The sequence below is a fragment of the Oreochromis aureus genome, linkage group 2 (genome assembly GCF_013358895.1).
Source record: "Oreochromis aureus strain Israel breed Guangdong linkage group 2, ZZ_aureus, whole genome shotgun sequence".
Lineage (NCBI taxonomy): Eukaryota > Metazoa > Chordata > Actinopteri > Cichliformes > Cichlidae > Oreochromis > Oreochromis aureus.
The window spans coordinates 14,071,133-14,083,733 of NC_052943.1; the positions used below are offsets into that span (position 1 = coordinate 14,071,133).

The following is a 12,601-nucleotide window of genomic DNA, read 5'->3' on the forward strand; positions in this document are numbered from 1 at the left end:
GTTGATGTCATTGTCTGTCATGATAACAATTTTGTGGCGTGCGTCTCTTCTTCTCTGTGTACTTCATTGTTATACTGTAGAACAAAAACTGAAGTGGGCAAAAAACTGTTTTAAACAGAAAAATCACGACAAAAACAGTAAAAGTTTCTTGCCTGAATAATTTGTTACATAGTGCTGCTTACATTGAAGAAAAACAGTTTGAAAGCCTGACATTAAAGTGTTGAAAGTTCTTTTTTTCAAGCAGAGCTCACTTTTCCTGTTGCATGTCATTGCAGCCCTCTTTGTGAAGCAGTGGGTGGTCCCATGAAGGCTAAGGACCACTCCCCGTACACGGGTCCCCTCCCCTGGATTCCCCTCCCTCTGCTAACCAGGAGCCCAGCCCAGCTCCCTGTCCAACCACTCTGCTCAGCCCAGAGGAGCAGCCACTCAGAAAAAAAGAGGTTAAAATCAACTCAGAGCGGAGGAGGGAGGGAGAGAGAGGGGGCAGAAAACGCCCTGGAAATCTGGTTGATCAAGAAATCGAAAAAGACTGACAGAGTCCTAGCAGACTGCGAAGGCGTGACAGTGTGAAAGTGTTTTTCTTGGATTGAGGAGAAGGCGAGAAGTTTTCAAGGATGCTCAAGCAGGCGTGAGGCTTCTAGGGCGCTAAGGCTGCGCACAGGTAAAGCTGTACTCTTTTTTATTTTCTGTAATTGAAGTTGAAAGTTTTTTCTTTTTTTTCAAACTGTTCTTTCAGTTTCTGAACTTTAACAACTCTGCTGCAAGACAACAAATCAGTTGTTCCAGCTTGGCCAGAGTTTAAATAACTAACTTGCAAAGGCGTCACAGTTATCTGTCCAGCATTCCTGTTCATACCACCAGGCAGTTGCAGTCAGTGTGTTTATCACTGTAAGATTATTATGAGTTGTTTTATATGACTAGAAAACTTGTCTCCAGAGTTTTTCAAGGACTTTTTATTTTCCCCTAAGGGAATGTTTTTGCATAGGGGCATCTTGGCTAAACACTGTTATTTGTTTTTGCTGTAAATACGTAAAGTGGCAGTAACTTTGTGTGAAAACATTCATACATGTTAAATATTTAATTAAAATAGAGCAGGAGAAGAGACGTGGGTGTGGGTACACACCCACCACATGAATGCAGACTAGATTGAAGTTGTGCAGTTTATTAAGATGCATGTAAGTGATTCATGGCTATATACTTTATTGCCTTTAGATGATTTTGATCCTTCTTAGAGATAACAAATAAGAATCGCCACATTTGTGTAGTTATTTCACCTTTGTGCAGTGTGGATGTGTAGATGTACTTTGCATAGTGAGTGGGACTTTTTCTTTTGTACAGGACCCCAATAACCCACACATTAGAGTAAAGTTAAATCAAAGAGGTGCCAAAATGATTGTTGACAGTGTTGATGTTATCGCTCAGGTGTCTCTCTTATCTAATCCAATATCGTTTGCCAAGGAATAGAAGTTTAAAAAGTTACTACTACTTCCCTATGAGAGTGTACAGCAACAACTTTGGGTGTGGATCCCCCCTCTCTCCTCCCCCTTCTTTTTTTCTCTCCCTCCCTTTTTGTTTGCTGTCTCCTCACAGTGGCACACCCTTTAGTGCCAGAAAAAAAAGGAAAACCATCCACGCTGCAGACAGTTTTTGCAGCGAGTCTCAGCAAATTACATTTAAATGTCCTTTGTGGGATACTAAGGGTGTGCTGGCGAAGAGAGAAAAGTTATGATTATGGCTTTTTCTATGTATTTTCACTGGGTTCACTGTGTTGTTTGTTGGTGGTGCCCCCCCTCCCTCTCTCAGTCTATATATATATATATATATATATGGAAAACAAAAAGTATTATATTTTTAAATGCAAACTGCTTCTGTTTATTGGCTAAATATGTATCAGCATTTGAACAAAACCTTTTTGGTTTGTGTTGCGTAACATGAAGTTGAAAACTTTCACTGCTGCTTGGCTCTGAGGCATATATGCTTTTCATGACTTACTTTTTAAGGTCTTGAATAGAGAAAGATTTGTCTTTGTCTATTTTACCTTGGGTCTCTCAACCTGGGCTCCTGGCCAGGGTGTGCAGGGGGAGAAGAAGGGAGGAAGACAGGGAAAGAGAGTCAGGGAGTGAGTTGGTGAGGGGGGGATGGGCGGGGCAGGGGGTTGAGGAGGGGAGTAATGGAATGTAGTGGTTTGGAAAGACAAGCTAATTGAAACCAGGTTTGAGGCAGAGCAGGGGGAGAGCTGAGACTTTGCACGTTTGGGGAAAAGTAAAAGAGGCATTTCTGAAACCCTAAAGTCAGGGGATTATTTTCTTGCCCATAATATATTTAAAGCCTAAAATGGCATCATTTCAGCTGTGGTTTAAAGTAGAATCACTACGTGTAGTGCTGCCTATATTTTATGTGAAGTGCGTGTATAAGTTGAGAAACAGGACGATAGAAAAAGTTAAGAAAGATCCTTTGTTTAATCTCACTTGGAAGTCAAATTTCATTGTGCTGTTGCGTGTCCTCTGCAGCTCCCTCCTGCCACACCCAAAAGTCACTTTAGAGGAGTGTTAGCGAGAGCTGATTTTTGCCCTGCTCTGCGTAGTCTTTTCTACAACGTGCACTTAACCCACACTGGGTGACCCACAGCTGTACATGTGTGGCATTTCTCAAATTGCTCTTGTCAAGGTGATTGATTATAACACAGGCTGCTTAAAGGGCCAAACGGCAACATAGGCCTGAAAGGTTTTGGGGTAGTGATTGTCACTTAATCTACATTATGTTTAGCATTTTTAGTTTTACTTGGTGATGATAAGGTGTGAATAACCAAAGTAAACATGATATTTCAGGTGTAGAGTTTTGCTTCAAGCGAGGGCGTGGACCTTAAACATAATAAATTTGAAGCATGATTTATATTTCAGCTGCTCAAACATTCAGAGCTGTTCCTAACCGCCCTAAAGCTGAAATGCTCGTCAGTTAACAGGGCCTCATCTTGGCCTGGGGCGGATACTGTTTATCTAAATACTTGCTCTGTCTACCAGTGCAGCAGTACAGAGGGTACATTATTTTGTCACCTAGCAATGTAGGTCACTTGGAATTCCAAAAAGCACACATTGAAATTTTACAGCTTCATTGATCAAATTTTTCTTTTTCTTCGCTCCAATGTTGCGGCTCTTCTCACCCATGTGACAAACAGCATCGTTAGTAGGAAGAACTGGAAGAAGAGCATGCCTCATGACAGTTTGGAGCCTTGACAGTGTTAAGATGCTTATCGCAGTTCTCTGCCAGCACAACTGCGTATTCTCGCAGTGTTGACTGACAGCACAGGCGCGAGGAATGGTGTTACTCATATGTGCCAGTATAAAATGCAAGGAAACTGGTCTCTGGCATGCTTCCTCTGCTATTTCCTCATGGGTTTGTTGAGCGGGCGGTTGAAGGGGTGGGGGGTGTTCAGTAAGCTGAAAGAAAGCATGGTGATTTCAAACAAACTATAGCGTATCCTTTTCACACTTGGCTTTCATTAAGAAACCACGCTGGGCTCTCAAACATCCAGCAGACTACTTAGATGCACACCCTGGATATTGGTTGGATAAAACAACGCAAAATGTATAGAGTGAGAAGATTTTCAATGAGAAACATTTTGCTTCCCTAAAGTTGCAAATAAAAATTTAACCATAGTGTGCAATTTCAGAACGTCTTTCTAGGCAATCCACCCAGCAGCCACGCCCTTCTCACTCACCCACTGCTGGTTTGGAATGTTTCAGTCTGTACTCAGTATTCTCTGTGGAGCGCCTATCATTGCCTTGTTTTTGAGAAACAGTTATTTTAAATTTATGATGAAACAGTCACAACAAGTCACAAATAATTCTGTGGCAACCACGCACCTGCATGCAATTCAGACTTGTTCACTGTAGATTTTAGCTATGTGGGACCTTTCCAAGCATGGAGCTCAAAAAGGGCGTGAATCATTTCTGTCTGATAAAGCAAGAACTTGCACCAGTACTCTTCCAAACATCTCCTATATAAAATATTAAAAGCCATCTGTTACTAAGCACTACTTGGAGATACATGCCCTAAATTTCAGGGCAACCATGCTTGGAATGTAAATTGAGAAATACATTCAACATAGTTTTTCTTTATCTGGCACAAGATATTTGAGGATGGAACTCCTCACCATCCAGCAGTCTCTCTTGCTCTAAACAATTGCGCTACTCTCGTGTGATCTAAATAGAAGTGTGAATTGAAAGTACAGTCCTGATGCTCTGTTTATGCTTCAGGTTCTTACAGCAAAGGAAGTCTCACATCTATATATACATTCTGCTGCTATGGTTGCCACCTAACTCCTACTCATAACCTTGTCCTTGAATGGACTTGTATTTGTTCTCATTCAAGCAGCAGCTGAATATATTGCCACGTTTAAATAAGCGTGGCAATTATATGGTGTAACCTGTTTAATGTGTCAGTAAGCCTCTTGTGATGTTCTTTTTATGTGGCTGATCTGTTCAAACCTGGCGCTTCTCTTTGGTCTAACTAGTTATGCCAGTTCAAAATTTACATCCTAGCTGCTTGATAGTCATGCCACTGAAACTATTGTTGGGCATCAGCCCAGGATCACTTCTCATTTAATAGCAGAACAGATCTTAAAAAATAGTTCAAATAAGCTTTTTTTTTTTTTCAAATCAAATCAAGTTTTTGGTCTATAGCACAGTGTTACATATACAATCTCAAAGGCAGTTCTTGGTGTAATAATTAAGAATGCAAAGGAACAGGATCTCTAAGAAAAGCGTGTAAGAACCCTCGAGAGAGGAAATTAAAACCGAGGTCTTAAATGTCTTGGTGTGTAATAGAGAAGAAGCAGTCACGAGAGAACTGTAGAGCTTAAAACGTATGTGAAAATCAAGGCAAAGCTGAAGTGTGCTTCAAATGCAACCCCTCGTTTCTGATCTTGTAAAAGCAGGAGAGGAGGATTTTAAGAGTTTCTTCAGTTTTTCCATTTGGTGCATGACTCCTGCCAAAGTCACAATGGCTTAATCAGAAGCAGGCCAAGTTAGCGTCAGTGGGCAGGCTTTAGTCTTATGTTGGACTTGTGGTTTGGTTCAGGGCTATGTGGACTATGGAGTGCAGAAAACAACCAATTATTTTGACTCTCATTCCTTTTATACACGTCACACGTGCACGTCCTATCTGCTTTTGTGAAGGAACCTGGAAGGCCAGATACTGCTGCGTCTTCTTTGGTATTTTTTCGATTTTGCTGTGTCTAAATACAATGCAGCAGGGGGGAAAGAGAGTCTGTTCTGTTTTGACAACAAGACTGATTTGGTCACTGGTCTTCTCTCTGTCTCTGCCTTGCTGTACTAAGGTCTTTTTATCTGCTCATAATCAAATTTTATCAGACCTCCACTCTGTGTGATACACTCTGAAATTGAGCCGTAATCATTGTCACATTGCTCCTCTTTTCTCATTACTAAATTGATTGGATTTGGCAATCAAATTGGTAGACGGACTAAAGCTGCTTTGATCAGTTTCCAGAGTGTATTGACCTACTTAAGCACAAAGTATGAAAGTTAACAGTCCCGGTTTGGAGGTATGTCTCTTTAAGTGACGGGGTGATGAGCTGGCTGCTGTTTACTGCATCAGTGAAGCGCATGTTAAGCCAAAAGACACAAATGTAACCTCTCAATGAACATTTGACACACGTCTTAGGGTGCCATCACAGATGCATTGCTGACTTAACGTTGCATTTTTGCTTGTTTGAGTGGAACCTGGAGGTTGGGGGTGTGTGGTGGACTTAGTGCAGGTGGGTGGGCACTCCAGCTGTGCGCGGGGTGGGCGGCACAAAATAAAGCTAGAGTTAGTGTCAGAATGAGGACATTTCTTTGGAGTTAGTCACTGTGGGAGAGGCTGGGCTTTCTTCCAGCTGGCCTGACGGCTCTATCAAGGAATGTGTGTGACTGGAGGCCTGGGTGGGGCTGTGCACTGTGCTACTCCCTCTGCAAGTAAAGCCGAGAGGCAAAGCGACACGATCTGTGTCGTGGACTGTGGTGTGATACTTCTGGGCGCTGCGTGTGTTTTTATTTGCTTCCTTCACTGTTTGTTGACCACATTTTATCTTCCAGAAATACCTGCAGATGTGCTATGTGTGTGTGGTCTTACCAAGACACTGAGTAAAGAGGGTGGGGCAAACTGTCTCATATATTTTGATTTAGTTAAATCTGATATGTCCATTTTGTGATACGTCATTTTCTATCATGACGTTGTAGCATAACACCTAAAAGCTTACACATATAACAACTTTATCACTAAGGCAAACACAGTATCACATTTTCTTTAGTCTGCCTCGTTGTATTCTATGACATAACAGTCTGAATCGGTAACGGGTATGAGTATACACCGCTGCTGTGGTGCAAGTCTCACTTCACAAATGTAATGTGAACCCATTACTGGCTGGTATTTTATCTCAGCTATGTATTCTATTGGTGCAATATAATACAGGCCAAACTTTACTACGTTTTTTAAACTTTGCATCACTGTTAGGGGCTTTGTTACATTGCACAGGTATTAAAATCTGACTGTTCCGTCTCACAAACACAGTAATGAGCAGTTTAGGTTATTGAACATAAAATGTTGGGAAGGGGGAAGTTAATGATGGGGTTGAAGAGCCTGTCACAGAAGAATTTTCCTGAAGGGCATGTTCCCACTGGTGCTGCATGTCTCTGTGCACATCAAGTTCTGTTTGTACGGAGACTGACAAAAAGAGGGCTTTGTTTCACAATAACACAGTAATTGGCATAAGACCTGTAAGATGTTGGGCTAGTTTCAGCACGTGTCTCACATTTTCAGCTTTGCCTTGATTTTCACAAACATAAGACTGAATTAGTGTAAAGGACACTTTGAATTTAAATGATAGATTTGATTTAGGCAACAAAATTTTGCTGCTATATTTGCTATTATTGCTTCGTATTTCTGCCTTTCTGTTGTGGTTTGATATTTTTACAGTCCTCTATGGAGCACTGAAACTAAAGCAGATCAATGCATGAGCATTTTTAATAGTATACTTCCTCTCTGAATTCCTCTATAGCCAAATTTGCTTCATTTTTAATGTTCAATTTCTAGCAAACCTACTTGTTGTAGTTTGGCTAGTTTGAAGACGAAGAAGTGGTTAGATTTATTTAAAAAGTCATATTTCCTTACCAGTGCCAACACTGCTTCCAGCTACTTGTTGGTTAATTATTAAAGTCTCTTAAGGTGATGATTGATCAGCATCAGTAGTCTACTACATTAGACTACTTTATAAACGTATCTAAAAAGAAGTAAAGGAATGAATACCTGTGATTAAGTCTAGTCATGAAAGTAAAAAGTGCAGGGTCTTTTTTGTAAATATTTTCTTATGCATAAGTATGGTAAGCTTGTAAGCTTCTAAAGTGAATCCCCACTTTTTCAGTTCTGCCTTTCTCATTTCTTAATGTGTAGGCTAACATTCTATAGCACAGTTAAATTTCATCACTTAATACTGAATCCTACCACAGCATTTGACTTTATCATTCACATGGAGATACACCTCTTAACATAGCAGGGACTTCTATGTGCAAAAGACATACATAGCTTTTTGTCATCTGTCAAGCATGTGACTGAAACTCAACTTTAGTTATATAGCAACATGGAATGTTATTGCAAAAGAGAGCAGCAAAAGTTTCTTTGCTGTCTTAGCAATACATAATCTGTGTACAAATCATACTAATTGTGTTTTTTTTCTTCAACAGAAGTCAAGAATACAAGAACAGAAGCAATAAACTGAAGCTCCTTGGCTTTGCTTGAGCAATCCAAGGTAAGTAAGTGCCCTATATTGGAAATGATACAAAGAAAATCTATGATAGACTACATAAAAAAAGGAGAAAAAAAGAAAATCAACTTTCTTACTACCATCACTTTGCTCAAACACCAACTAGTCAGTGTCACCACAGAGCAGCATCTATTTTATGGTCAGACTGCAAACCACTTTTGGAATGTTTGCTGCAAAGCCTCCTACGTAACTGGAAGGTCATGCCGCCGTCATTCAGCTGTGAAAGGCCTGCCTTGTGGAAACCTGATACCTGGGTGCTTCTGCTCCATGTGTCTCCTTTTGGTATCCCGTCCTTCCTCCCAAAGTGACCACCTGCTTCAGTCAAGCCCCCTTTCCCTTCTTGAGAAACGACCATGTCAAGAGCCCGCCAAAGATAATTTACTTCTTTTGTGTGTAGGGAAAAACTAGCAGTACTTTGACTGATTAGTGTTAAGTCTATAGGCCATTGCTACTGTATAAAAGATCCATATCCAGAAATGCTCTGTGGTTGCATTCGAGGTAACAGAAGCTTTTGTTTGTCTGGCTGGCTTCCCCCATATTTCCCCTTCTGGACAGACATACCAGCCCATAATAAAACATGACAGACAGACAAGCCCGCTGGTCTACCTTCGTATTTGGCGTTGGACCAGTGGTACTCAGGCACGTTATAGAAATGAAAGAGAAAGAATAGAGAGCTGAATGACTGTCATGTACTATCAACTCCTGGAGTCCCAGACTATTTGCTATGATTTCAAGAACAAGGGCTCATTCATTTGGCATCTGTTTATAATCATAAGGTCTTTTTGGGTTAATTGTTAATTTTCCTAATTTAATTTATACTTAATTAGACTACTCTCTAAGTTTATCTTAAAAGAAGCAAAGGAATGAATAATTGTGATTACGTTTAGTAATGACAGTAAAAAGTGCAGGGACTTTTTTGCAAATATTCTCTTATGCATAACTCTGAACTTGTAAGCTTCTAAGGGGAATCCCCACTTTTTCAGTTCTGCTTGGATGCCTTTCTTTAATGTTCTATAACACAGCTTGACAACAATCTCCCCCCTTTTTTAATTGCCTCACTTTAATTTTTTTTTTAAAACTTCCTCTTTTCCTTATATTTCTTTCTGTGTGTTTCAAATTCCCCCTTGATTACTGTTGCATGCCTCAGCTCCCCCTCACAGCTTGCTGCCAAAAATATGTCAGAACGTCTAGGACATAATGGCCCAAATAGTTCAAACATGGTAAGCCTGTGTGCTAGGCCAAAATCAAAATATTTATCAAAACTCTATGATTATGCTTGAAAATAAACCTTTGAGGGATAAAGGGATAGTTGTGTCCCACGATTATGCGTATGAGCGAGGATGCATTCTTAACTTCTCACTCTTCTCACTCTGTTTTTGTAAACCCAATAATGTTTCCTATGCTTTCCCCTGTGAACATTTTTTCTGAACAATTATCTCATCTAGCAGTAATCTGTACAATGCCAATAAGCCTAGCAAAAGAGAAAAACAAGATCATGTGAAAGGTTTGTCAGTTATTTGGGTCTGTTTTTATTGACTGGATTAGGACAGGATATGGTCGGGCAAAATGAGCTGTGTTCTAGCCCATGGGGAAGACAAATTCCCTTTGATTTCTCCCAAATGCTGTCAGTGTGGGATCTGAGGGACACTTTAAAGATTTTGTAAATAGCTGTATCAATTGGCCTGATTTGAATTTGCTCTACCCAAGATAATTAAATAAAGCTGAGTTTTTTGGTACAGTTTTTTTTTTTTTACCCCTTCAGTTTTCACACATTTCAACTATAACTGATGCATATAATGTTGCAGCTTGAGGTCTTGATAGATTCGTGTTTCCAGGTACAATGAGGCCATGTGGAAAGGCACAATGTGATAGAAAGAAGGGAGGAGGACAGATGAAGCAACAAAGTGAAGATCAGGTTTTATATACCTGCAAGTGGCTGGAATCACCTTTGGAATGAGTGTTATCCTATTCTCTGGCATAATCATGCTCAGTGGCTAAAGGCTATTTTTGAAAGAAGTTTCATTTTACCTCAAAGACTTTCATGCTTTCCCAACAATGCAGAGCCAGTCTATTTATTGACTTGTGTTAATTTGCAGAGGGCTTGTTATGTGACCTAGGACTGACATCAACAGTCTGGGAGACCCACTTACAAATCAGTTTGGTTTCCAAACTTAATCCAAACTGTGGCACATCTAGCTATTGTTATTGCAAGTATCTAAGCAATGTGGTAAATTACTCTTCATACATGACTTATACAAATAACTGAGACAATAGTTCATATTACACAGAACTGTATGCGCCACATAGATCTGTAGTGTAATGGGTCACGTCTCTTAGTTTCGACATTGCAGAAAACACCAGAACTGTTTTCTTCTAACCATCTCATTTGTTTGAAACACTGCATTTTAGCTGCATGGCAGGAGTGGCATATGGCTGCTGAATAAGTGATGCATATTACAAAACCTCTTAAAACTGTTGCTTCTTTAGCTTCGTCTCAGGTTCCTTTTGTTTCCAGCAACTTGTTATCTTGCAGATCAGAGAGGCAGTATCAGTGAATGAGGAAGGGATTCATGGCCTATGTAGTAACTGTGTTCTTGGCTGTGGTGCAAAATTAGATAGAAAATATATTAATTTTACTTCTAATATTATTATTTCTAGCACATTGGCATTAACAGTAAAAATATATATATTTGTAAGGTCAGACAAGATTATCAGTCTTATTTTTTTTCCAAGTTATTATTCCTTAAATCTTTGTTTTTGATCACAATCACAATAAACATAGGCAACTAATCACCAAAGTGACTCATATCCTGTTTCATTCATCACAACTGTTAATAGGCTTTTGTCATTTTCTGTTGGCCGATAGAACCTTTGTTAAATCCTCCTGAATGGCTACAGTAGGCATTTGTAGTGATTGTCTCACTGAAATGACTGTGGTACTAGAGCTTTGCTACTGTCTAGTGGTGCAACATCATTAATCAAAAAGTACTTCCAATAGTGTTGTCACCAATCACATTACATTCTCTCGAATTAAAAAAACAAAAACAAAAAACATACAAATCCCTTTCTAGTGGTAGAGACACATCATCGTGGAACAGCTTTGTATATTTCGAGGAGTGGGTGGTGGAGAGCTTGGTACTAACAAAACAATAGGTTCTGTGTTCCAAAAAGGAGAGTGGGTATTACCAGTCAGCATGTTTGAGGACACATGTCTAGTAATGTTGTCAACAAACTTTATCATTGATGTGATGATCCACATATACATTGCAAACAGCGATAGTGACAGTTGTTGAAAAGCTCAGCATGAATTTCAGTTGGCCTGATTTAAAGGGATATAAATATGGTAAATTTGGTAATTATTTGAAGGTATAATGTATACCTTATGTATTCTGATGGCCTCACCCAACCTAATGTGTGCTACCACAGCGTAATGAGGTAGATCAAAGTCATCAGCTTTGTAAAAACTTTCAGCTGTAGTCATAAAAAAATTAATAAATCTATGGTTAACTGCTGAAAAGGAATGCATAGCTCTTGTTATTGAACAGAACTAGAAGCTTAATGCAACTGTTTTCCTATTAGATTAGTGTTTGTGGTTGTAAATCTGTATTAGAGTAGTAACTCTTATAGGTGATGTATTTGTTGCCATACATTTCTCCTCCTTGGTGTGTTTTTTGTTTTTTTCTTTAAATAAAGTACCTGTGACCCTCACTTTTGTTTCTATTGATGTTTGAGTTGACCTGTAGGCAGGGGATTTGGCTGTTTCCTCAGGGCAGGGAGTTGTCTGACTTCAACTAAGTTTCCAAAACGTAGTGCATCCTGGAAGGAAGGGAAGGCACTTATAGTTAGATAGGCTATATTGTCTGAAGGAGTTTTAACACCATCTAGTGTTCACTTTTGGGTCTTTTAAGCCAGGCTCCTTACAAAGTGGGATGTGGATACAATTTGTTCAAAGTCTGTCTTTTGTTTTTGCAGGAAAACAAAGAGAATTTGTGCTACAACGAGGCTTGAATTGAAGAAAACAAAAACAAGGTATTTTAGGAATTTAAGGTTTATGACTAGTATTCCATATTTTATGTTGTAAACAGTTTTTGCCAACTAACTATGATTTTTTTTCTGTTGAACCTGCTATTTTTATGGCTATGTTTACAGATGGCTGACGAAGAGGAGACAAGGGAGGTACTCTTTCCAGATTGGGAAGGTCCTGACAAAACTGGCATGACCATTGAACAGACAAGTGGAGGACAGCTCTTTGTTAAGGAGGTGAAAGGAGAGTCACCAGCAGCACGGTCTGGAAAAGTATATGAAGGTAACAAATTCTGTTTTTGTTCAATTATGTAGCTTTCACTAAATGTTTAGTAAGATGTGCATGCTGACTTTTGTTTTTTTGTGCTCCTTCCACTTAAATCATAGGTGACCAAATTGTGGGTGCCACTATCTACTTTGAAAATATGAGTTCTGAAGAAACAGCAGAGCTACTAAAGACACTGAACAAACACAAGGTTGGACTGAAACTACAAAACAAAGGAGACAAATCCCCTTACTACTCACCGCTGAGCACACCATGTCGTTCACCAGTCAGCACCCTTACATGGGAAGGAAAGACCCGCTTTGGAGATTCCAGTCCAGATATCTTTCTTGTAAGTTCTTTTTAAAAAACAAAAAAAGGGAAACAAAACCCAAACAAACAAAAGAAAAACCAACTACATTGTCACTCATATGTCTGCAGGAAAGCTAGTGGACTAAAACAGGGTGTGCTGTAACACTTGCATGTTTGTGTCATTC

The 12,601-nt window shown here is 39.6% G+C and overlaps 1 protein-coding gene across 4 annotated transcripts in view; it reads left to right on the forward strand.

Annotated features, from left to right (window-relative positions):
- The first annotated feature begins 415 nt into the window (after positions 1 to 415).
- ahnak (AHNAK nucleoprotein) overlaps positions 416 to 12,601 on the forward strand; it is a 32,503-nt gene continuing 20,317 nt past the window's right edge. For all 4 annotated transcript variants that reach the window (XM_039618887.1, XM_039618894.1, XM_039618897.1 and 1 more), the window contains exons 1-5: positions 416 to 661; positions 7,740 to 7,804; positions 11,792 to 11,848; positions 11,969 to 12,125; positions 12,230 to 12,456. In XM_039618887.1, the coding sequence (XP_039474821.1) occupies positions 11,969 to 12,125; positions 12,230 to 12,456 (384 nt within the window). In that variant the 5' untranslated portion in view covers positions 416 to 661; positions 7,740 to 7,804; positions 11,792 to 11,848. The remainder of the gene's footprint in view (positions 662 to 7,739; positions 7,805 to 11,791; positions 11,849 to 11,968; positions 12,126 to 12,229; positions 12,457 to 12,601) is intronic.